The sequence below is a fragment of the Antedon mediterranea genome, chromosome 11 (assembly GCF_964355755.1).
Source record: "Antedon mediterranea chromosome 11, ecAntMedi1.1, whole genome shotgun sequence".
Taxonomy (NCBI): Eukaryota; Metazoa; Echinodermata; class Crinoidea; order Comatulida; family Antedonidae; genus Antedon; species Antedon mediterranea.
Window position 1 is genome coordinate 17,075,280 of NC_092680.1, and position 27,693 is coordinate 17,102,972.

Genomic DNA, 27,693 nt, shown 5'->3' on the forward strand with positions numbered 1-27,693 from the left:
TAAGATGAACCTGTTTTCCGCCGGCCCATGAATACGCATGGTTGTATCAACGACTATCAGTATCATCCATTTATCATCAACATTCACAAGTAAAATCATACAAGGGAAGAGTGAAATTGCAAAATTGTAATTTCCTTCTCATACACAAACACAAACAAAAGAACAAGAATACTCTATTTTAAATTTGTGGCGATCATATATTTAATACAATACATTTTGCAGTTATAATAAAATCTGTAGAGAGAAATTAAAGTTTTAAACAAATGTGAGTTCCACAGTTTAATATATACATTATATCAATACACACAATTATATAAAGATGCACCTCGGATTATAAATAAATATATTATATGCATCTGTAATAAATACTGTGTATAGGCTATAAATATTGTATGAGAATCTGTAGCAATAAAATTACAGATAAGTATGGCGCATTAATTTAACTTTAATGTTGTCAATTTGTTATCAAATCAATAATGTATTTCATAGACAAACTATGCGAATTACTGTAGATGAAAATAAATACTTTTTATGTACTCAACACGTGACATATGTGCGTCACATTGGACATTAAAATGAATCGACAAAATCTGTAGGAACTTTCTGATGCTCTTAAATAAACAATAACATACTGGTCCATTGAGACTAACAAATCTCGATGTATATGAGAATAAAGTACGGCTATGACGGCTGATTTAATATTTCCATGGTGATATCCCTATTTCGTGACAAATAGTAGGTTACGTCACGTCACTTTATTTCTTCATGGTTAAACAGACTGAATTTAATTTCCGCTTACAAATACTGTACCTCATTTCCATGGAACGTCACTTACATTCATGAATACTTTACTTCGATCACAATTTGGGGTCGAGGGTTGGACGAATGATAAAAAGTGTAGTAAACAAACAAGCTTGGATGTAATTGAAATTAAGTATATTTGCCTATCATTATTACTTTTTGCATAAAAGACGTACCATAGATTTTAGTACCAGTTCTGAACGTATACTTTATTATCGCTCATAAATACATGGCTACACTGACACGTTTTCGTCTCATGTTACGGTTGATTAGGTGGTGTGTATTATAAAGGAAAGGTTTATTTCGTTAGTTTAACGAAGAAAAGTCTTCGTAATCGAATCGAAACATAGTTCTGGAACAGGACTCTAATCGTAACTTAATGTGCTTACAGTTTGAGATACAGTATTTCTAAAGTAATTTACTTAAATCATGGTTACACAAGCACGTCGGCGCAAGTTATTTGACCAATCAGAGTGACGGGGCATCCGAGTTGTTGTTTGTGATTGGTCAATTTACTTGCGTTGCACTTACGTACTTTGCGTTGCGTCCACGTGAGAACCAAGCTTTGAAAAGAGTAACCTGGGCCCAATTTATTAATCATTTCTCTTCTCTTCTTTTTTTTTTCACTGTAAGTTTGTAATTATGTTAAAAGAAACGTTGTCGTTGGTGAACTATGAACTTTTGTTTTTATGTACAACGTTTATCTTTGAATGTCTTATTTGAGCTGTTGAAGAAAGAAGTAAAAATCTCACTTTTCTGTAACCGAAAAACTGAAAATCACACGGTCAGATGAACAACAAAAATAGTTTAACCTAAATTCAACACTACAGTAATTTTAAGATTATGGATCAAGATATGACTTGATAGCATTATACCGGACTAATATAGTTAAAATCTGTCTCGGTAAATTCTTATCGTACCTCTAGATCTTAAGTCGCACTGGGACTCGCATGAATTCAATTTAGTTGTAAACAGAGTCTCACACGTGAATCTCACAACAAGTTCGTCCTCCATACAATTAAGTGGACTAATCCATAACACACTAAAGTTTTTAAAATGCATACTACTCAATGTAAAACAGGTATTCAAAAACAATAGCATTTTTCATAAGAATAAAAGAATAGTTTTGAACAGCGATCTAAATTGTTTGTTTTTGCATTTACTACTGCTAGGAATTTCCCTGCGGGCTGAGCTAGCTACCGATGGATTTCAGGGATCGCTTGAGCGTGTAATTATCAAACTAAGTTGCGTGGTATACTTCAATAAGGTAATAATTGTGCTGGAGTCTACTGGCTAAACCCCAGATCAACTCTTCGTCACGCCATTGAGATTTTCACCAGGTGGCAGTCTGTTCAAGCCTTGCCAAACAAATTACGTAAAACATTTCTTTTTTATTTCAATTCAGGTAAGCAATGTCAACTTGAACACTTGATGACATCTCTCTCTCTCTCTTTTCGTTGATTTAACGCTTAAAGGTGTTGAAAACCGGAGTAGAAAAAGATTGATGATTGTGTGACGTCATTTACAGAAATCGGACTACTATACTCATAAAATGCCATCATTGAATTCCGCGTTAAGTGGCACGCATGCTCTGACTTGTATCGGTAAAATTTACAGTACACATCGTTAAATCTCTTGATAAACAAAAATATACAATCCATCCTCTTTAACGTTTAATAGCGAAACGCACGCTCTCTGTATCCGCACATTGTGAATACAAAATTTATAAAACTTTTACAAACGTTTAACCATAACATCTTATCCAAACTATGTACAAAGCTGTTAACGATATGTATATATTTTACAAAATGTACATAATTTATATATATATATGTAATATAGAGTTTGCTTTTGCTACCGTTTTGTTGAAAATGTGAAAAGAAGCGAAACTAGTAGCGTCACAAATGTCCATGCTTGCGAGGCTTGTAACACATTAGTCCTATTGGGTTCATTATCGCCCCGCACTATTGGTGGGGGATCTTGTTCAAATATACTAGTTCTATTTGCAAGTACACGTTTGGGATTGGGATGCAGTCTTTTTACATCCATGAAGGCATGTTGTGCAGCAAGCGAAAAGTTTGCATTGCCAGTTGTCATGAGGTCAAACACACATGAATCAAAATAGTCATTTGTAACTTCTGCCTTTTTACATTTGGCAACTGCTTCTACGCGAGAAGTTAATTTTCGAGATGGATCAAGGTTATCGAGCTGTTTATATCGGAGATTTAAAAAGTCTTTGAAATAAATTCTTTCCCGAGCTGGGCATCCTTTGACGCACAATTGCAACGCGTCATCTTCCTTATCCTGGATTAAATCCCTTGGCATACTGAGGGCAAAGGTCAGAAATCGTCCGACCTGACGAAGCACGATGGTTGTTGCCACGTATTGAAGGTGTATTTCTACGTGTTTTCTCGGTACAACATCTAGAATGACCACACTCTGGCTAGGCCCACTTGTGTTTGTGCCATCCAGGAACGCAGCTGGTAGTCTCCCACTCTCGGCGAAATAGATCTTCTGCTCGGCACATTTAGCATTGGATTTGATCACAACAGAAATCTAGAACAAAAAAAAAGGATATCATAAATACCAATATCATTTAATTGATTATTTAGAGAACAATACATTTTAACTTAAAAGTTAAATGCATCGATTGTGTGGTTAAAGAAACGGATTGAAATTATGCATATACAAATTACTTTATTAGAGAGGCAGTATTTTGATGGTCAGAGAATCAGATTAGGACCAGGATGTTATACACGTCGTGTTTCCCTCTTGTTTTGACCATCTAGAATGGTTTACGGAACAATATTTTGATCCATGTGCAAGATTTATCAGAAACTCGAATGTGACGTTTTCGATATGTTCGAGATTCCATTACAGTCATTTCCGTATCATGAGTGAGTAATTATAAACGGCAAAAAGGCTAAACCAATACACAAGTATTGGTTAGCATGTATTTTGATGTACTTTAAATGTAGAGTAATATAATATATAGTATCAATTAGACTTGCCCCAAGTCTGTAGTTATTGTCTTTTTTATCCACCAGTCGGTGTTTTGATTTGTGTCTGAATAATACGTGCTCGTGTATGAAACGCCATATGTGCCAAAATATTCATCTTTTTACTAATTTCGGTATAGATACTAGACTAAGCACTAATGTTTAGTAATACGAATATATTAACGAAAATGGTACGCGTTTGTAAATGTTATCCTTGTAAAAATAAAAATGATGATGTAGTGATTTAATTTAGAGGTATAGACCTATATCTCTATTTCTATACCTCCATGATAGATCCATGATAGATGTAATTTCGTTAACGATATTCTATAATAAATACGTACTGGTTACAAGAAATCAGTAGGCCTACGGTAATAGTTTCCAAACACGCCAACAGATAACAATAATATTTATAATCATTCAATAATTCATATTAGATAAGAAAATCATAAATCAGAGTTCAGAGGCAAAAGTAACAATATTCTTGTATAGTAACTGAATCTTTGAATTTGCACTTTGCATACTATTCTTCGCGATCTGGGCAGTCTAATTTAACAGAATGTTACGAAATTGAAAACCGATTATTTAATGAGCATAATTAATTCTCTTATCAAGCGGGAACGTCGTTTGTTAATGAACAGATTAGTCGACAAATCTCAGCTTTTATCTCTGCAATTACTCATCGAGTTATACAAATATGGCCTCTATCGAAACATAAACAAAACATTACTTATAAACAATGTACTTGTAAGGAGGCAGTAATAAGTATACAATACAACCATATCATTAAAACAAAGTTGTATTGAACACAATACCATACTAATTAATTCAGTGGGAAAGCCAATAGAATTAAAAAAAACCTACTGTTTTCATTTATAAGTTTATACACTATTATTGCTGACCTATTTCTCTACAGTGCATCAATTACAGAAACCCATTAAACTGTCAATGTTATGTCCAGAAGGAATGTCCAGAAGGGATGTCCAGAAGGAATATCCAGAAGGAATGTCCAAAAGGAATGTCCAGAAGGGATATCCAGAAGGGATATCCAGAAGGGATATCCAGAAGGGATGTCCAGAAGGAATGTCCAGAAGGGATGTCCAGAAGGAATGTCTAGAAGGGATGTCCAGAAGGAATGTCTAGAAGGGATGTCCAGAAGGAATGTCCAGAAGGAATGTCCAGAAGGGATGTCCAGAAGCGATGTCCAGAAGGAGTGTCCAGAAGGGATATCCAGAAGGGATATCCAGAAGGAATGTCCAGAAGGGATGTCCAGAAGGAATGTCCAGAAGGGATGTCCAGAAGGGATGTCCAGAAGGAATGTCCAGAAGGGATGTCCAGAAGAAATGTCCAGAAGGGATGTCCAGAAGCGATGTCCAGAAGGAATGTCCAGAAGGGATGTAAGACTAGAGGTCCAACCCATCCTGGTACCTCAATGTAGTGTATAGCCCAACATACATATCCACTGATAAAAATGATCAGATATTGTTAAGAAATGTTAGACCAGACAAAATCGCTTTCTAAACGCTATCGCTAATAATGCACAACGGCATTCTTGTTCTGTTTCCGTTGGTTATTTAAGCGAGTTAATCTGCATACAGGTAACAAATTGGCGTGTTCAATAACTTAAGTCTGTTGTCTCAGGTACAGCTGAACAAGCTGCTTTCACTTCCTTCACCAATATTCAACATTAAAAGTCACAATCCGTTGGTATCCCTGTTATAGTATTATTGCCTTGATTTAATATTAGTGCATGCTATGGAGTTCACGGCCGTCATTCAAACTCGCGTCATTATACACTTTTAAACACGCAGTTACATGTTTAGCGTGTTTAAAACTTAAACGTGTTTATAGCTACATGTTGTTTTCCTCCACTCGTTTATTTTCAATGTCTCCACATGCTTAGCAGTCAACATGTTTAGGTACGTGTTTAGCTCCACGCATGAGCCCCATACATGGCAAATTAAACACGTGTTTTTATATATTGCTCTACATGTTTAACAATCAACACGACACGAGTTGGATACAGACTACATGTTTGGAATGTGTTTAGAACCTAAACATGTTTCATATCTAAAGGTAAAGAGGTGAATGAAATGATTATACCTGATTTTGGAACCTAGAAATCAGGGTGGGCCCACTGAGAAGATCTGATTGAATTACTGACCTAAATTTCCGCCCCAAGTACCCGGATTGATTTTATCTCTCTTATGCATAATTTGTCCATCTGTATACGCTGAATTGAAAATAGAATTGCTGTACCACCAATACGCCGATTGAATCAATATAACCTAACATGTCGAGAGATTGGCATTTAAGAGCTGACAAATGATGATGTTTATGTTTTGGTCATTCTAAATCATAGCTAACTCTAGTATTCGGTAGGGAGTGTGAAGTGTTTCATATTTCAGTATTCCGTGTTAACACGATCGGCTTTCGATCGTATCTGACAACTGTGAAAATACTAGACTTGAAAATCAATATCTTTGGATTACGTAGTTTGCCAATGTAGATAATATTAAATATGTGAAGGTCGGGTGAGTTAGTCGCCTCCTTCAGACCACATACCGTAACTACGCTTCACCCTATTATACAAGTGCAAGCCTACCGTGTCTAACCAACAGATGGTTGACAAAAACACACTGGTAACCGGCTTTTACACTTTTTGTTGGTTGTTTGATGACACCAGGTAGGCAAATCCTCCGCTGCATCTCAGCAGTCTAGATGGGCCTAGAGTTTCAAACTGAATTCCACATTATGTTTGAGCAAGCGTATACTAATTCAATATTTGGGAGATATTATAAGTTGTATTCTACGAAACGGCATTCCATTTGATGCATATGATATGCATTTCTTCGTGAACTTTCGATGTCGAATGTGACACTGACTTTTCCATTCTCTCTATAAAATTAAAGCAATGTGTTGGCATATCATCGCAAACACGTAATTTAAGCTACCGAAAATACTTTGAAGGTGAAACTTTACATTGCTACGGTGATTAAATGGCGCACGGTTTAATTATTGGTATACAGTCGTGAATAATATAAGGAATGATTACGTAATGTTTAACGCTAAAACACGGTATAGACGGGTTTCCATTATTTACTGGTATGGATGGATCGGTGTATGTACCGTATACTACTTATTAGCAGGCCAGCATTATTGGGATTTAAAGTCAGTGAATGCAGTTACTCGTCGTTATTTTGTGCTTGTCGTATCGTGAAAATTCATGACAACACGGAGTCCTCCCCATTAGCCTAATGAGAGAATTATGGGCCCATTCATTTACCCGGGTAAGTTCCATGGGTCAGTCATCAACATTGAACCAACTTACTCGGGTAAATAAACTAAGGTCAAACGGGCACTGTGTTGCAACTAACTACTATACTGTATAAGCAATGTTTCAAAATGAAGAGAGAGAGAGAGATTGATGGTGTAATGATAATATCGGCATAGCATGTGATAGGGATGGGTTCAAGCCTATCTATATCATACTAATTGCATCATTAGGCAAGATGCTTTACTCTTATTGCATTACCTGAAGTTCCAAAAGATCTGGATGGATCACCCTCATTAAATATGGTTAAAAAAAATGAATTTTTGTACAGCGCATCGTTTATACGACGTCAGTTAAAATTAAAATGCCTTGGTAACTATGCCGGTCTTCCACCAGTGTAACTATGGTAACTATGCCTGTCTTCCACCAGTGTAACGTAGTAGTGGAATATTAATGAAAAGTGGGCCACCTATTATTTTCAAACTGCGTTTAAGAAAGTACAGGAACTATAACGTACAAATACATGATGCGTTTTACTATAGGAAATGCGGTTAATATCCACAACAAAAGGTGTTTTATTTGTTGAAATTACAACTATAAAATTCCATTCAATACTGAACGTTAGGTTTATTGAACTACTACCGTACTTATTTCAAAGCAAAGTGTTTAACAATTAAACTAAATCCATCAATAAAATCAAAATAATACAAGCGCTTTAGCTAGTCAATCCAAGAATCTAGTTGGGCGGTTATACAATATGCCTCAACAATACGGTTTAACAATAAAAAGGTTTGAAATTGTATAATAGTAGTGTTTGAAAACTGCTAATTCAATCATTTTTAAAGAAACAAAGACAGATTCAACGCAAGGAAACAATTTCGGACAATGTGTGATATAGGTCATGAAAGATAAAAATAACCCAATGGTCAAACGTTTGTTTCTAAAAAAAAAAATAAAGATTAAATGCGTTAAACAATACTAAATACATTTGAACTTTGTAATGTACTTTTATACAGAGTTTCAGAGGAAGCAATAAGGCGGTTATTTAGCATAAAAGGATTGCGTGTTTGTAATCGCACGATTGAGTGCACGACTTGTGAGGCACCGAATATTAGATTAACGATACTATTTAGCCTATATTCTATTTAGGTCATTTTTAAGATCCTGGATTGTTATTATTGTTATCATCAATTACAGTATGTCGTATTGGGAAAACATGACAATCGGGATATAAAATGAATGTCTGTGCAGTTAGCCCTAGCTAGTTCAACGCAGTGCATATTCGTCCAACAAGATAAGACATTAATAAAACAAAAAACAGCGTCCTAATCTATACCAATACTGTAGGTATAATGTCAATAATTATATTATAAAGGTTAATTAGGGCCTAAAATATTAATTCATAGAAAATTACTGAAAACAATGACTATGCTATGGGTATCAGTGGCTGGATCTCAATGAAGATACAAAATAAAATAAGAAAAAAGCAGCCAGAAAGAAAGTTCCAGTGCAACATAACATTAGTCTCGGTTCTAGACCGAAATAGGTAAAACGAGAAATATTTTGGCACATATGCCGTGTCATACGTATAATACATAAGCTCGTATTTTTGTAGTATTCAGACAAATATCGAAACACCGACTGGTGGACTAACATAAAAAAGACAATATACAGACTTGGGGCAAGTATAGTGCAACACTAGCCCTTCCTTGATATGTTTCGTCCAAGTCTTCATCGTGTATTCAGTTTATAGAATTTTAAAACTTGTACATAAACTAGACAGACTGGTGTATTCAGGAACATTAACTCGTATCGGAACTGTGTCATTCCTCGGAAACACAACCTCTCTATTTGTGGTTTATAGTTTCCGGGACAGGGCTGTTATTATTTGAACTGAACAAAACTTTTAGAATTCTGAATAAATCTAATAACAAAATCCAAATTTATAAAACACCATGTCTAGTAATTGTTATCGTATTGTAAGTAGGCCTATTCCACAGTTAAGCGTGGTTCCCACTAGCGACGCAACGCAAGGACGTAACGCAACGCAAGTGAATTGACCAATCACAAGCGATGGCTTGTTCGCTTGTGATTGCTAACTGTCTATAACTTCGCTTGTCATTGGTTAAAACGCTTGCGTTGCGTTTACGTCCTTGCGTTACGTTCCAGTGGGAACCAAGCTTTAGTTAAATTAAAAACAGTGGAAGTTCATATAATTGTTCCCTGAATAGGGTTGGACCATAGAGATATTATAGTTCACTCTACTTTCTCTATGGTTGGACGTGTGTTACAAGATATTGCCCTTCGTTCGTTTTACACTGCCACTTTAATAGGGGTATCCATTGAATATAGCTGTCCAAAGCGAAGTGTTAGTAATTTGACGAAAACTTGCCGAGGCCGGCACTCGTGTACTCGTGCGACGACTTCCGAAGTGAATGCTCTAGCGGTCTTCTTATAATTATATTATATTCCAATTCTTTTGTTGGTCAAAACGTACGTGTCGTTACTTATATCCGTCTAAGGCCTACAGGTGATTTTCTCAATACACATAATCGAAACAATACAAGGATTATCGGGGCTTTGTTTCCGCCGTTCGATTACCAATAAAGACTACACTTGAAAACGACATTAAGTGCAAGTTGCGTGAGAAAGGTAACATGGTGGACAAGGCCAGGGCCAATTCACTTCTGGTATACTATTATAATAAATATTAATTTTTTTTTCCAAAGAAAGACTTCCTTTATTATTTGAGCAGCACTCACCTATGTGACCTACATAATTTTACACATAACCACCCACAAAATGCTTTCCCTTTTGTTATTTTGGTAAACTGTTTATATCGTACTGGTCTGATTGAATCGGATAACATTTTGTGGCTTTATCAACATTTTCATAGGCCACCTATTTATTATTCATTACTGTAATTTAAGTATGAAAATAATACATGTATATCAAGCGATGGATTTCATAGGAATATTTGTCCATTTTTTCATGTTTGTTGCCTTTGAATAGAATGCATGTAAACGATTGATTGTCATGGGTTTTTTCAATTGACCTCTTTTGACTAAGTTTCGGTGTTATATACTACAGAGTACAAACTATCGTGCCAAATCAAATTCAGAATACAATCCCTTAGGGCCTAGTGATACAACTCCTATGTGTTGTAATGTTCTATTGCCATTAATTTTTACGAGCGACCTTTCAACACATTCTTTCATGCTCGGTAGTATGTGATTACCATGTGCATTTTATTATGATCTAGTTAACCATTATTCTCACATCGACCTTTATTCTTATTGGATAAATCTCAACTGACCTCTATTCTTATAGCCTAGAATAGGAAATGCAGGAATAGATAGATACATGTTAATAAATGTTACTTCAATAGACACCCAACTAGCAGGCAGGACCTAACAATAAACGTTTGTTTACTTTATTATAATTGTTAGTACGTGTATAAATACGATACTATAATGCTTGTTTCGCAAACATGTATGCCCTAAAGGCGTTTCCTACGTTATATATTGAAATGATCGTATACGGTACTTAAACCTGTATTACTTTGATGGATTTTGTTTTCCTGATTTATTTTGTATTTAAGACAGGACCACAATGCAAAACAGGTTTTTCTTTTACCAAATTGTTTAATCCTGTATATAAAGATGTTGTTAAATAAATAAATAAATTTCTGTATAGGCTACATCATAAATGGGACGCTACCGACGTCAAAACTATGAATGAAGGAATATCATATTGGTGTACATATTTGTCTCCTCGTAATGGTATAAATAGGAGTGAACATTTTACTTCCTTTGTGCTTTTTTTTATTAATGCGTAATATTACCTCCTGTAACCAAATCTCTCGTCTCATCAAATATTTCTTTAATAAAAACGTAATATCCTTCCGCGAATGGTGGCTTTATGGGAATCGGATCAAATAATTGATGGTGTTTTGTGTGTATCTAACGACAATAATGGTTACGGTAGGATGTCAACAAAGTTATCAATGTTATCACTGTTTACCTTTTGGTGCTATATTGGGTTTTAACCATGATAAACTCATAAAACTTGTACAGTATGGCATTAGACTCATACATTTATGGTACTCAATTTCAATATTATTTCCCTAAATAAAAGTAAGTCCATTCTAGAATATGTTTTTCTTATTTTTTTCATATTATAACTTCACGTCCTTTTCACCCATTCACTTCGTAGCCAGGTTCGAATGCAATAATGAAATATTCTTAGTAAATAACGTATTTATTTGTTTTAACTGAGTTACATTTTATTTGACTTACATTCATTAAATTAACGAGCCTTATTTCTTATAAAAATTAAATAAAAATAAAACTTTTCAATCACTACTGTATAAATTAAAAAATAATGTGTATTCATAATTTAAAGAGAGAGCGATATAAATCGTCTGTGGTAACAAACAGGCACAACTTTGGTGAGCACGTACAAATATTGCACCATAATTTTATCAAATTTTCAACATGTGCGCGTCAAGCTGCGACATACGCGCATCGGCGCGCGCGTATAAAACTCGTTTCATTATCACCGTTTCAACGCGTAAAATAAAGATTCCGTATTTGTGGCGTTACTGACGTAATATATATATATATAAATGGTTTTAACAAGTTGAACTTTATTTTGACAAACTTAGTCTGCATCTGGCACAGGAACAACTTTAAGATAAAATCCCTTTGTGGCATTTAAACCATTGCAGAATTCATATTTTTACTTTCGATTTTGGTTCTCAGTTTAGCAGACATATTTTCTGTAAATAATTTTTTATGAGACAACAAAAAAACATAGACTAGCAATATTGTTATGCGAACTACAGTAAAATACTTTTTGTTATAAATTGCTAGTACTGTCTTTTGTTGTAGGAAATTAAAATTTTAAATGAAATATGTACATATTTTATTTATGTTCCCTTATTTTCCATGCATATATTTTAGGACAAACTTGTTTGGGATTACTATAGCGCTATTTCATGAAGATCATGATAAACATTGGCGACAACATAATATTATATATTTCTTATGTTTAATGTGTATCCATGGTATAACAGTAGTGAACTGTTCAATTCGTCGACCTTGGGTACTGCACGCCATACCATTCTATAGAGAATTCAGTTTATAAGCAGGAAGCAATGTTACTACATAAACACGATGAAAAAAAACCCAGGTAGAACATTAACGTAAGACAATTGACACACAGAACAATAACATTAAAACTATACTAAAGTTGAGTGCATGTTCGGAATTAGGAAGATGCCCATATATAACGAGGCTTGAATAGTCGCCAGAGAAATATCGTTTCAGAGATCAGTCGAATAATAATGCAAATTTCATCATTTTGAGCTCGCTAAAGGCAAGGTCATTAATCACCAAGGGAGCATGCTTGTTTTCCAGCGTGTTTTCCTGTTCGGTTTTGACGATGTAGGCTTAAAATATTTAGGTAATGCATAAATAGTACGTATACACTAACAAAAGGAAACTGTTCTTTACAAAAATGTACCTTTGTTTTTATATTTCTTTTTTGTCTTATCTTTAAAATATCAAGTTTAAGAATTAGGCCTAAATACAACTAGTTTATTGTATTAAAATCATCCCTCCTCTTTCCTATATTACTCATCATCACTAACATATGTTGCGAAAAGTACTGATTTGAAGAACTGTACACTATTATGTTTTAAATTGTATAAGCAGTCCAGTAAATCATTGTGTATAGTCGCTCTGGAAAGGATTAACCACGGTAAATGAATACCGTATACATTTAATCCAATGCAACTCAGAGCGAGTGTTTTCAAAAGTTCGTTCATATTCAATCACGTCATCACTGAATAATTGAGTGAGTTAATTTAATATCAGATCCATTTACGTGATAACTGAAAAGTTGCAAACGATATACAGTATTTGAAATATCACGATTTAATGTATGACAATGAATATGCAGCGAATCGGGGTAATTTGCTTTCCTGTCTTAATCTAGTATCACGCATTAACATATTTCTTAGCTTTCAAAACGAAAGATTTTATTTTCAAAACGGAATTGAAATTCCATTTATATTATACTTTGTGACATTACTATCAGGAGACGCTTCTATTAAGGGGACACTTTCTCATTGAACGATCGAAGGAGGACAACATTTTTCTTTGTACCTGAAAACATTTCTATACGTTTATTGAAAACGATTATCTCATTTTTTCGGTACTGGAAGAATTCTTTGTTTAATATCTCCGATTTTCCGTTGTGTACAAAATAAAACAATAACGAAACATTGAAACGACGTTTTTGGCATAACTTTGACTGTCTTAATTCAAAGAGTGTAATATCACCTACTGTTAGCCTGTAGGTGGGGGTAACATTACCCACCCAACACCGGTGGGTGAGGGTAACATTACCCACAATACGCCGGTAGGTGTGGGTAATACTATCCAGGTTAAGCTCATGGGTGAGCACCAAAACCTAATTAAATCAAACTGTTGTTTATGGTATGCTGACGCAGGCCTACTGTATTTCAATTGTCTCGAAATATAACATACCAACGATGTCTAAAATAATGAAAGAATTATATTGAATATATGACAGAATACTGATATACGTAGCATGTTGATACACAGAGACCCCCTTTTTCTGGAAACCCTAAGGGGACATTTTTCATGAAACGAACGAAGGACGATACATACAGTACTGCAATATTAAGGAGACATTTTGTAGAGTTCCAAGGTGGTCCCTAATAGGGGTTTGTACTGGTTCTGACGTTCTAATTGTATTGTGAGACTGCCGTGTGTAATTTACACTCGGTCTAAAGCAAGAGAATTGGTAGAAAATTTCACGTAGAATGTCGTGGGTTTTCTTCTTCCGTTGGGTGATTCACTTATTATTATATCCGAACCCTGCCAACAAAATGCTTAACTCGAGCGATTTGAGGATTGAAGCATAGACACGGTGACGGGCTTAAAATTGGTGACGAAAGGAGAGCGACAAGCTTGGTTGAAGCCGTCATTGTCTGGCAGATGATAACAGGGCCTAGCCTAATTCGTTGTGTATTAAAGGAAGGGAGCCTGTAACAAAATTATCGGCGAAATAAGCTAATTCAATTACCCTATTCTAAAACGTGCAAACATTACACAACTTTTGTTCTAATACCGTAATGGTTTAGCTTCAAAACTACTCGACTAAACGAGAGGTCATTCTAGGATGCGATAGCATAAAAATGACATTTGTTAACCATGATATATATAGGATCAGCGAGGTTTGTGGATTAGATTATTTTAAATTAAACCATTCGATAATACAATACAATACTATAGTCACCAAAAAACATAGTAAACGAACTTTCAAAATACAACGATGTCAAATGTAAATGATGTGAGAAAATGAATCAGAATTTTAACATAAATTTGTTTGCTCCGATCGAAATAGGAACATTCAAATGTGTGAATCATTATTTAGGCTAGTATACGACCATGTAATATATAACAGTAGACTTGAGCTCTGAAAGCCGTAGTATAAATTATCCATTTATTCATAAATTAATTGGTACTGTAGGCCTATGCAGAAGTTCATATTCGATCATTAAAATGTAATCAGTACCTTGAATAGTAAACGTATCTCGGTGGAATGTAACCCAGAGATATGACCAGTGATTGACCTAGTGGACAATACAATCAATCTATTCTTTGAAGGGCTCGAGTCAAGTTAATCGCCTTGAGTTAAATCTATTGTTCATGCAAGGATCAAATCGATTCAATCGAAGATGGAAGTGACCATTGTAAGTCCGAAAAGCACACTTGAATAAGAAGGGGGTAGATTAAGGGAACTTAATTAACTCAGTAGACAATACGTTAACCTTTAATCTCGGGGCCAATCTGTGCTCATCTAAGAACTGTCTAAAAAAGAAACAATAATGATTACTGCAGGACATAAATTTCTGCAGATATTTTTTGCATAACTTACCTTACTCGTAGCCGTTGCTCCAGACGATCCATTCACTGGTATATTTGTAACACTCACGGCTACATAGTCATTATAAACCAGTGGCCATGCACCAGACACTTTACACGTTTGAAATTCATCATAAAACGTTCTTAAATGCGGGTCTCCAAAAATGCCACAATGTGCTAAATCCTCCGTCTTACGAGAACCACGATAGTCACATGTATTGTCTCGTTGTGGTGGCGTAGGACGGGGTCTCCGCGCAGTGACCGTTAACTCCCGCGTCCCCTTTGGACGACGGGTAGTTGTCGGGACGTTTGCTAAAACATTTTCACAGTCGTATAGCTGCATATAATCAGGAATGTATGTTGTGATTGTGTGGTAGTTAAGGTTTCCACGACATGAACTAGCCGTCCTCTGGGTACAAGTTCGATATCTTTCCAGAGCTTGACAACGTAATAGAACGTCAGATTCAGCGAGAGAGTCTGTAGCTGAAGAGTACTGCTTTGTACAACGAACTACTTTACAATCAGACGACGAAAATTGAGTACAAGCTACAAAGGAAGATATTTAAAGTGTTATATATTTTGTTCTTTTGTTGAAGAATGCCTTGGTTAGAATATGAACGTTTATTTACGTGTACGATATCAACATTGGTATAAATATTGGTCTTAACGCCTAGGACTCAACGCGAGGACGTAAGCGCAACGCAAGTAGTAATATATATAAGTTGATCCATCAAAAAAGGTGACAGTTCGGATGATCCATTGCGTCGTGATTGTTTAGATTACGTGCGTTGAGCTTAAATTACGTACTTGAGTTGCGTCCTATAGCGGAAACCATGATTTAAGTAGGCGCGCGTAACACAATTAATTGCGTACATTTAAAAAAACGGCCACAGTGCATAGTATTTTTTTTTTCATATTCTTAACGGAGTCTTTAAAATACCTTACAAAAATAACGCCAACTGACTTACCTGTTTGGAATAAACTACACAAAATAACAAGTTTGACGAAAAGAACCGCTATCGGGCGAAAAGCCGCGCTTGTGAAGCGCCTTTGCCCCATTACCTTCCATGTAGCCAGGCCGTAATCCAAAGAGTGACTGGATATCCTAGCCGGTTCACAAGCTCTGTAAATTGGAAAATGAATCAGCATCAGTGCCTATCAATCAACATTGTGAGTTGAGAGCATACTCGAACATAACAGTACACAACTAAAGTACTGTAGTTATTAACAGAGCCACGCCAGGAAGTGATAACAAATTCCGTTACTCTACGTTCGTCTAAATAAAGAGTTATATCCAAGATAGACGATTAAAATCGAACGAATTGAGAATGTGCCAGGCAGTAGCAACGTAGCACTCCGTGCTAGCGGGCTGAACTGAATGTGGCCGTCGAACCCATTTCACTGAATCGTGGTCATTAAATTAGATTTGATGGCCTAAAGGCAGCTGTCAACTCCAATAGAAAATAAACACCGTTTCGGGGTCGCCGATTGGTCGAAAGCAATAAAGCGGCCAGGCGTATAAACAAGTGATATTGATGACTGAATAACAGTAAGCAGTATTCTTTAAAATCGTAGTAAATTTCCAATTAACTATCTGATTATGTTCTCTGAATTAGTAAACTATAATTACTTGATAGAACCACTGTAAATGAATTATAACACAGGCAAACTTATGTACAAATATTTATTAAGCTTAAAAAGCAAGTGAGTAGTAGAATCAATTGAAACTAAAATGTTTTTTTTATAGACCCAAAATAATGTAGATACTGTACTAAATAAAAACCGTTAATTTTTTAAGCTCACTGTACTTATAAAGTTGCCACAAATGGTGGGGTCATGGCTACCCCAGCGTACTCAGTGAGGTGTTAGCCGAAGGTTAATTGCATGCCCTATAAAATAAGCCCATCGCGGCGGCGGGGCAGACGGTTAAATTAGCAGAGTGTTGATTATAGCCTACAGCAAAATGCAGTTTAGGTTGTTGTGCATGTAAACTTTATGGCGAATTCATTTCAAAAGGTGAAATGAGCAATTGATATAGGCCTAGCAGGAGTTGGGTTTATTGATGGTATTTCTGTGACGCTTGAAATGAAGCCGAACCGCTTGTAGCTAACATATCACATTATTGTCATCATAAGCAACGAATGTGCTGCATGGGTTAATAAGCAAAATAAAAATAACGATTTTCGAAACACTATCGTTGAAATTGAAATGAATACATGGCCCACTTTCATCAAGCAATTTAATTAATGCTCTTAACATGATAACGTGAAATGAATAATAACAATAATAACATTCCACAAGAATGCTTGCATTATTCTTCACACCGACATGGAAATTTACATTAATGTACTAAATAATCCCGTTTAGGCTATGTACCGGTATCTTATATTACGAGGGTGACGTTCCATTAACAGAATTTCGGCAGCCATGTTAACATCTTAATTCTAATCTTATAGTAATGACTAAATTGAAACAAGAGATGTAAAGGACCAATATTTCTCCACTGCGTTGTTGAGGCCTTTGTCGAATGATCGCGCGAAATGCCACGCAGTGCACAGCGGGCGAGCGGCCATGAAAAACACTTTGATGTTTATACTCACGGTGGCCGTTTTTACAGCGAGGTATTCTTTAATATCGTAGGCACACACACACACACACATAGGCACGCGTTCAAACGATACTTTGCTAATAGCTTCTGTATTTTATGCTTCGAATTGTTTCAGCAGGAGTCACTAATAAACATAATGATGAGTATATTATATTGCATGATAAAAGAAGAACTATTAATATTTCAAATTACAATTTTGCATGTTCTTATCAGAATATGTTTTTACAGGTAACAGGTCGAAAGAACAAATGATCACTGAAAGGTGCCAATTATTACATAATCCTATTGTGAGAGATGAAAAGCTAATAAACAGCTAGATATAGCGATTATCCTGTCAACGTCCGAAGGCCGAGACAGGTATGGTGTTGTTAGACGGTTCAACCGGCCTAGAAGCACAACGGGGCTAGAGAATGATGACCTTGGATCTATGTCGGCGGATTAACAGCATCAAAGAAAGACAAATTACCAGCCTTTCTATTATGAGCGTCCATGCGAAAATATAAATCAGGTTTACTCATACGCCTGGTGTGGTTTTAGACGGTTCAGCCAAATGGAAGAACAAGAAAAGAACTGTCGCATATCCACACGTTAAGTAATTTGTTTCAAAAATATTTATTTATTTATTTTATTCAGTTGTCAACCAACAGCGATGAAACCGCCACTAACAATTATTATTGAGTAATACAATACATTACTTAAACCATAGAGATATTATAGTGAATCTCTATGCTTAAACGCAATATAGACAAATCAAATGGCTATAAAGAAAAGCGCGCGAGGTTGAGTGTGTGCGATAATACAATGTGCTTTTACAACTTCTTACAACTACCGATTGACAGAGGGCGCCAAACATGTAATTTCTGAAACATTCTAAAAAACATTATTTATCGTTCACACACTTTTACTGCTATAACGATCTATAATTAGCTTTGCTGAATCGCCGACGCTTATATCAGGTATTCTAAGGTGATCATGATATGATGGTCAATTCGACCAGTGCCATGCAACACCGAGTTCAAATCATTCTAGGTCATGTAAAATAGGATGTTTCGATTCGAGAAACTGTTACCAAACTTACAAAAGAAATAAACTCATATTAACAATAATGTACTTGAATTCGCTTATGACCTACTTTGTTTTGGCGGCAGTTTCGTGGACATTAAAGAGGTGATTTATCTGTTCGTCTGCTGTGTAGCGCGTAGTAATGGACGGTGCTTTGCAATCCAATTTGATGTGTGATGTGTTTTTTTTTATAACTCTATCGCGTCTATACTCATCAGGTCTATATTACTTGTCGGCATCATTGAAGTTGAAAACTAATGATAATTGTCAGCACAAATGGTGATGTATCATGAATGGGCGTATCTAGGAAGTGGGCTCTCAATGTTCGTGATGGGAAGGGGAAGATAATCTCTCCACGGGTCACTAAAACATTAGTAATAATGTGCATCTTTTCGTACGACGGAGTTTCCCTTGAATAAGCAGGAATATAGATATAAAAGTTTACCAGTTCAGTTGATGTATCACGCATGAATGCATGCCGGGTATCGATCCTTTATGCATCCAAAAAACATTTAGAATTTTGAAGCGAATGACTAATTTTCAAAATGATATAATAACTCCAACTTTCATAACTACATTGGCATTGCGCCAGCTATAATGGCCAAGAACCAACTATAATGTAAGCAATGCCCTGTCGTGCATTAGTTTGACTTGCGTGTAACAGTCGGTAAAATTATGTTTTCGTTTTCTGTGACATATATCACATCAGACGCTGAAAACCACGCAAGCTGAACATCAGCCATGTCTGTCAAAAATACGTGATTTGACGACAACAACAGGGGGCGTCGAATGGCTACTACTGGCTGCAAGAAGTAGCACACAGGGACCTAGATATGAAGGGGCCATGGCTAGGTGATGATGTGCACTTACAATTGCAAAGTGTTATAGCTTTACAATACCTATCCCATAGGGGGATGGCATGTAGCAGAGGCAATACGATCCAGGTAATATAGGCCTACTGGCACATTGATCACAATTAAAGCTGCTACAAACAGTGATTCCAAACACAAATTACGTTCCTCTATCCTTCATACATAGTTCGAGCATGTGGAAACGTTGTTCTTGCCAGTGGAAACGTAATGACGCACGGCACACAATGCCAGTTTTGACCAACTACAAGCGATGGATCATCCTAGTGTGCGCATTGCAATTGGTCAAATCAATTACGTTGCGCGTACGTACATCGAAAATACGTTACATGTACGAAAGCAGAAACATACTGAATGAATTTGTAAAAATCAAAATATTATTATAGAGAGAGAATTTCTTTAATTAATAAAATAATTTTAAAACAATAACTATCTTTGACACCTCGATATTTTTCCTTTAATAACGTAACGTTTAATTTGAGAAGTAAAATTCGTTTCTAGGCTTACCAATTCATTGCCTTACTTAAGGCCTATAACAAATCGATCCAGCAATATATAGCAGTTTTAGAACAGGTTAGAACCTAAATAAGCCTATATTTCCAAATATTTTAAGCTAAGGCAAAACTGACTTAGCGATGGTTGCGCAGGTCTCTGAAATCGAAGGATTTTCAAACGAAAACAATCCATGTAGATGAGAGAAATTTTCTCTTTTAAATACCAGACGAGAACAGCAGCAATATGCCTGTGTTAAATGTGCTTAAAAGCACAGGCCACGATATAATCTACTTGACTTTTCCGTTAAAATTAACACTAATTAGCGTAGATTTGTACGTGAAACTTTGAATGATACAAACAGGTGGCCTAATGTGTTATTGCGACAAATTTATGACTGTTCGTGGCATGTTCTAAAATGCATGTTAAATGCTGGTATTCGGATGGCTGAGTCGTATAGACGATAATGGATACAGTAGTTAGTATTTTTATTCCATGTTTATGATAATGTGTGAATCAAATATAGGCCTGTTACTCGGTTTAGTTACAAATTGTTCAATATGCTCACATATAGAAAACTGTATAGGCCTACTATGGTAGTTGTGAATATTATTATCTTCTCATTCAGTCGTAATATTACAAGTTTTTCGGGATAAATAGAAGGCGAGAAAATTTAAACCCTCGTGTAATGATAACGCACCCCGATTTGTTTTCAAAAGATGGTAGTTTTAGACTTAATAAAACACCTTTTCTTTGGTTGTTAACAATTTTAGTATCGAGTATTGTTTAACATTGCTAGTGTGACATTTGAAGAAACAAAACAAACGCAAGAAGAACAGTCGTATACGCTCTGATTAGTCATATAGGCCTAGTTAAATGGCAAAGTGTCACACGCAAACTGGAACAGGACAAACATTGGCTACTATAATATGCATATTGACCTTTTTCAACTGTGAAAATAAAGTTTACAGAATTAAATATTTCAATATTCATATGTAAAGGCTGCCTTTCGTAGTGGTGTAAACTACGGCAATATACATATGATGTGTACATTCTAAAGGACACGTAATCGCGTGACCGATACGCGCAAATGACGTCATAATAATTGAAAACGTCATGTTTGTAAAAATCTAGTAGGCCATAGTCCATATGTATCCAACGCCTAGAATATGTGTAAACAGGAAAGAAACAGTGAAGTTAATTAAAACATTCATGCGGAGGTTTGTCTAAATTAAGTTTGATATCTGTAGAGAGAGAAAAAGTATAAATCTTGAACATTAATCTGATGTGTAAAATCTACCGTAAACGAGAAAAGTATTACTTAAACATGTGCTAACGCCCTCTATCAGTGGATTTAAGGCTATACCATACATTCAGTTTTATTAAGATGGATCATCAAATTCGGTCCAGGTTCGAAACGGCATTTTGACTTAATATTCGTAAAAAGATCAATATTTTGGCACACATGGCGATTCATACTTCATGAGCTGAAACACCGACACAATTCGAAACACCGACTGGAATAATAAGCATAAAAAAGGAAATAATAACAAACTTGAGGCAAGTCTACATATAAATGTAACTGGTCCTTATTTCCTTATTCACTCCTATTCATTCATTTATTCATATATACTGTTATATATTTGGCGAGTGGGCCTACAAACTATGTAGGGCGCGCCTAGTAGGCGTACACTTCAACTTCAACTGATGTTTCTGGACTGATGCTACCATTGTAAGAGGTAAACGTGAACATTCAAAATTACATTTCTTTCTAACAACCTACAATTGTTGAATATTGTTCCTCTTTTTGTCACTTTGATATTCCAATCACTAATGTGACAACTTGCCAGGCTAAAACCGAGTGCTTGCTTAACAAATTTATCTGTAACTAACTTTACCATATTGGACAAACACACCTGATACAACTTTACATCTGATAACAATTTAAACATCAAAGCGGGTTTAGGAGTAAAGGTGTTAAGACACGATGTACTAACACTACATACTCACTATCAAGGATTGATAGCATTATTTTGTTTGGCACCTGGACAGAAGGTAATAACAAAAGGTCGACGTATGCTTATCGTGACCTACAGTGTGCCCCATTAGTATTGACACGCTAAATAAGTAATAACTCTACTCGCAAAAAAAACCCCAAATCAACATTCTGAAAAGGATGTACAATCGGGGACAATGAAACAATCTCTCAAAACATATATTAAGCTTAAACAGCATGAGCTAGAAATGTACATGTGATGGGATATTAGTTCGACAACATTTTTAGGCATCACACTGATAGATCGAACAGTCGGATAAACCAGTGCCGTAATAATAGTGCTTAATAATAGCCTAGAGCTTTATATTGTCCTCTAATAGCAATATATTTACATGTAAAAATAAAATATTGCCTTAAGTAGGTAGCTTCTGTAACAGTGAATAAGTAGTGATACTTAAGTAGGTCTTTGGTCAAACTTTGCAATTTAACTTGAATTTAAATTTGAAAAACACGTCGGTTTCTCATTAGTGATATTCACATAAAAGGGGTCAACCAAAGGACTAACTATATTATTACTTTGTTATATGAATTTCAAAATTGTATCAATTACTTCAAACGACACTTTCATGGAATGTAAACCCAATTTATGGTGGTTCAGTCCTCCACAGATAATTGGCGGAAAGAGAAAACATCTGCGTGTGACGAAAAGGCAAAGTGACGGCTTAGGTTGATTTATCGCAGCTAGGCCTATTACATTCGCTCACAGAGTACGCTGTTCACACCTAGCGGGAACATCACTACAATCTGACAAAGAACAGGCCGGTGATATTGTGACACACGCAATCAGTTTGTTTTGACAGCAAAAGCACATCAACCGAGAAATGTCTTGATATATTTAGGACATAGGGTACTGAAAAAGGGATTGCAATTTCACGCATCAATTGCTCCGCTTCAACTTTTGCGTTTTCACTGTTTTAACTTTTGCAATCCAACCGTATACCCTTTACAACAGGCCTACATAGGCCTACTAACCAACCTGGGTGAAATTCAACACAAACACATGTAGGTGAAGGGGCCGGGGTCGGTAAACTAAATGGCATGGGGGCAACACCATAATACGCTTCTATTATCCGATACCAGACATACTGTTACGGTTAAAAAGTGTCATCATATTCATGCATCCAGAATTGTTTCTGAGCCAATATTCCCTGCTGTATCTTTCACTATTATTGCAAAAACATCTTTATTTGGAAATTTAGAGCCGCATTCGTTCAATTTAGCGGAAAAACACTCCAAAAGTAATGTTTTTATTAATAGAAAATTTGTCCCAGATGAGTCATGAATAAATGCAGACAAATGACAGAAGACAAATCCAATACTAGAGTACTTTAGACTCTTATCGTCCTAAACTTAGTATTATTCTATGAAAGCGATTCGATTGCAGATGATCATCCAGCAGGCGATTTTTTTTTTCATTTAGGCGATATTTAAGGCCTGGCAGATGCATTATAGGCCTAACTATAGGGAGGCATACATGGCTTTTCTCAAATGCAATATTTGGAACATTCATTTGGCTGAAATTGCTGATGGCTCACAGAAACTAGTCGTGATCGCGTGGCGTTATATTAGTCGAATTACTTGCGATGCGCTTATGATGCTTATAAAGCTTTGCAAGAGCATTTTTACAATTTTCGAATAATGGGTTATTATTAATCTTTTTTTATTTATTTTATGATAAACAAAAACCTTCAAACCCGGAGACACTTTAAGCATGTTTTCATGTTTAACGTTGTTAATCAATTACATCAGACGATTATGTTTAACTTGAAATGATCCACCACGCCGTTTCAAACTCAGGATACAATTTCCTTGATTCAAATGTGGATTCTAGTAATCAGTGCCGTGCATAAACAACAGCATAAATCGGAACGTCTAGGCCTACTTGCTGGTTTTATTGTTTCAAATCATGAGCAAAGAATATGACCAAACACCGGTAGGCCTGCTACTGAAGTGATTGGTCTTTTTGCAGGAACATAGAGGCCTACAAAACGAGGTTATATTAATTACCTACATAGATAAAGAATGTTTCAATTATCGACAAGAAGTGTTTTGACAAATTTGTTTACAAGATTCTTTTTTGACAACAATTTATGATTGTGCGCTAAAAGTGTCGATTTCAAGATTACAGGCAATAATCCATTAGAATATCGATATTGCAGAATGTTTTCGTACAAAATGCATGAATGTATTACTGTGCCTACGACGGTTATTTCAAATTTCAACGAGTGCTATTATAAAATCAAAATCATCACTGGACTTTACGATATGATCGTCCTTGGATGTGTTGTTAAGAAGAGCAAACATTATTATCTCTGGGAATTGCTGAATAATTGCGCGATAATCGTAGGCTTAGCGCCTGTCGCAATTACCAAGGCAACTGTATACGGGAAGACGGTAGATCTAGCGTTGCCAACCATTACGCCTGATAATCATCGACGTAATCCAACGTGTTGGCCTACTACTATGATCGGTAAACTATACGCGAAGGTCTAAATAATTTTGTATACAGATCAGCAATACCTTGCGGCAGCACGTAAGGCATAAACCCACCTATGTTAAGCCATTCATCACACCTTACTTCACGCGAGAGACGAGACTTAGGCCTATACATAACGATTACTTACACGTATTACGGATAGCCACGTTGTCATTGTCACATACTGATCGGTGTGTTTCGATACGTGTTGACTACACTTAAATACGTGTTAAGAACACTTAAACTTGACACTTCACTATCTGTCAATGGGGTTTTGTTTCAAACTCATCCATCCAAAGCTTACTCAGCCTCCGGAAACATTACTTAACATGATTACAACATAATGATAGGTGATACATAATTCCCCGGAAATAATGCCAATCTGAAAAATTACGTTCAAACGATACAATTTCCGGTACTCGAGATAGTGATTAATGCCTTTTCCAGAACAGCTCATCTTTTTAAATACTGAAGCACATTACACGTGGGTTTACATTAAAGTCCATCATCATCTGTATAGACCATTATTTTCCTTATGAGACAACATTAAACCCAATAGGCCTCCTACCGAAATGTATATGCCAAGACAAAGTATGAACAACTTCATCCACACAAATAACAATAATAATAATAATAATGATAATGAAGCCTACTCCTAAATTTCACGATAGGCTGATGTAGGAGGCCCGGACCGTAGGCCTACAATACAATTTACGATTGATTTTAAGGCCACTCATTTTTTTTCGCTGCATATAAATTCGATTTTAGAAAATTATAATGTCATTACATACATCAGCAATTTGAAGGTAACGGTACGATGTTATACTAAATGTATGTAGGAGGCATATTAAATAAATACCGTACAACGTTAATATAGCCTATGTAAAAAATGTATGTGGTGCTATACCAGTAAGTCTATTAAACCTGTTTTAAAGGTTACCCATGTATAGAACTAGACTAGATTTCATTCGCAATGTAAACTTGCCTTAACTTTAATTCAAAAGACATATCTATTATGTAAAAATATCTCAACCAACCTTTATTATTTCTGGTTTCAATATCGTAATCAGTTTTTATATGCCGGATATTGAATAATTTTGAAGCTGTTAAAATGGGCGGAAATCTCCTCTCTGACTAGTTTCTTACATTGTTACATGTGAAACACAGACAATAGCAAACTCGGCTCAGAGGGCCACCCGCTTCCCTCTTAGTCTCCTAAGATTCAAACCCTTGACAAAAACAATGACTATGAACAATTTGTAGCCATTTGTTGTGCAACTGCCAAACTGGTGGTGAAGCTGATGTCCAAATAGGCTAAGTCGACAATCTTAATTTCCACTCGTCCATTGCAAGATTGTATCGGTACCATTCCATAAAAAACCTGGACAGACAACAATGCTGACGCACCCTAAAAAACACATAAACTAGGCCTACAAACTCTCACAATACATCAAATGAAGCTTAACTATCTACGTTTGCACGGTATACATTTTACGATTGTTTTTAAGGCCATTCATTTTAAGAGGTAGTTGACATTTTGATGCACATAAATTCGCTTCTGGAAAATTATCTCTCGAGTTGCTAACACGTATGACAAGTGACCTAATTTTCCATAACAACATCACTGATTGTTAACGTTAAATGTTATATAATCTTGCAATAAATATTGAAACTACCAGTATACTATTTGTAATATTTTTTGAGAATGCAGTTGACAGCCTACAATAGGCCTACACATAATTATAGCAAGAGGCAACATTAGTGTTTTTATACAACCATTCGTTAAATATATTGACGTAAAACTGAAACAGTTCACTATATTGAAATATTATAATAAAGAAGGTTGATTGAAGTATGTACTGTAGTAGGCCTAGTACATGACAGTATACGGCACTGATAAAAGATTTCAAGCCCTAGAAATTAGATTCATTTGATTTCAAGTTCTTAATTAAACAACTTTTAAAACGTGTGCGTTCCTAGTGAAACCATAAGGAGAGTTGCAGGACTTAACCTAGATCATGAAGAACGGCAAGATGCCTAAAATTAGATCGATCTAAAACCGGATGAATGTGTTTAACCTGGCTTCGGACACGATTCGGATCATACTCAGATTAGCGTGGTTTCCCGTGGGATCAATACCACCGCAGTTTCACAAGGGTTAGGCTAAGCTTAATGATTTCAAGATTTTATGAACATGTTTTGGTAAAATTCTTGAGATTTAGTGTCTAATATGTTATTGGTCATTTGGGAGAAACATAATTAAGCAACCGGTAAGAAAACAGGTATTTCAGAGATGGGGATTAGCGAAAGGAGGCAAGGAAACAAAATGGTTTATGACCGATTTCCGGTTAATATTAGAATCATGGATGAATATTATTAATTCCTCAATGACTATATCCCCCGGGTTAACGTCATCAAGTGGATATAACGTTTCCTGTACCATGGGTCCATGCCTGTACCACGATAGACACGGTACATGCGGAGATACACGGGCCTAATACCGTACGATATGTACCTCAACACAATGTAAAGGCTTAATAGCTGAGTATTTTATTAAAAATGTATTTTATGTAGTTTATCAATGTATTTAAAATAGTAATTGAGTGTTTTAATACAATATTTTGCATTTTTCTTATATTTAAATATTTGAGAATTTAATATAGGCCTATATTATAAATGTAGACAACCTATTAATTTGAAACACTGTACATACTATGAACAAAGTGTGAACGGAGCCTAAAACAAACATCTTAAGAGTGAACACAACCTATATAAATACTCAATGGAAAAGGAACGTGTCATAAACAAAGATAAGAAAATACTTGAAAGATAAATATACCTGATTTCCATGACACTATTGACAGCAGTATATGAAAACACTTATAGCGCCAGCGTAAGTTTAAAATATCCAAGTATAAGAGACGGACTACAACCAACACGTCGTAAGGTATGATCCAAAGTGAGGTACTCAAAAAAATAAGTACACTAAAGAAGATAAGAACAGGTAAGTTATTTTATCCAGGTAATTCCAAGTACCTCGATCGGTGGTAACTACAACTGGTAAGTATTTGTATATGCTCATTATGTTAACTTAAGCG

General features: G+C 35.7%; 1 protein-coding gene across 2 annotated transcripts; it reads right to left on the reverse strand.

The window, feature by feature from the left end:
- Positions 1-192: 192 nt before the first annotated feature.
- Positions 193-27,693, reverse strand: LOC140063268 (repulsive guidance molecule A-like). 2 transcript variants are annotated; one of them, XM_072109804.1, is made up of 4 exons: positions 27,435-27,693; positions 16,001-16,155; positions 15,046-15,578; positions 193-3,357 (listed from the first exon to the last, which is right to left on the reverse strand). In XM_072109804.1, exons 1-4 carry the CDS (start codon positions 27,443-27,445, stop codon positions 2,656-2,658), a joined length of 1,401 nt encoding a protein of 466 aa, XP_071965905.1. In that variant the 5' UTR covers positions 27,446-27,693; the 3' UTR covers positions 193-2,655. The 2 variants fall into 2 exon arrangements, with proteins under 2 accessions (XP_071965905.1, XP_071965904.1); XM_072109803.1 differs by lacking the exon at positions 27,435-27,693 and having other exon boundaries at positions 16,001-16,394.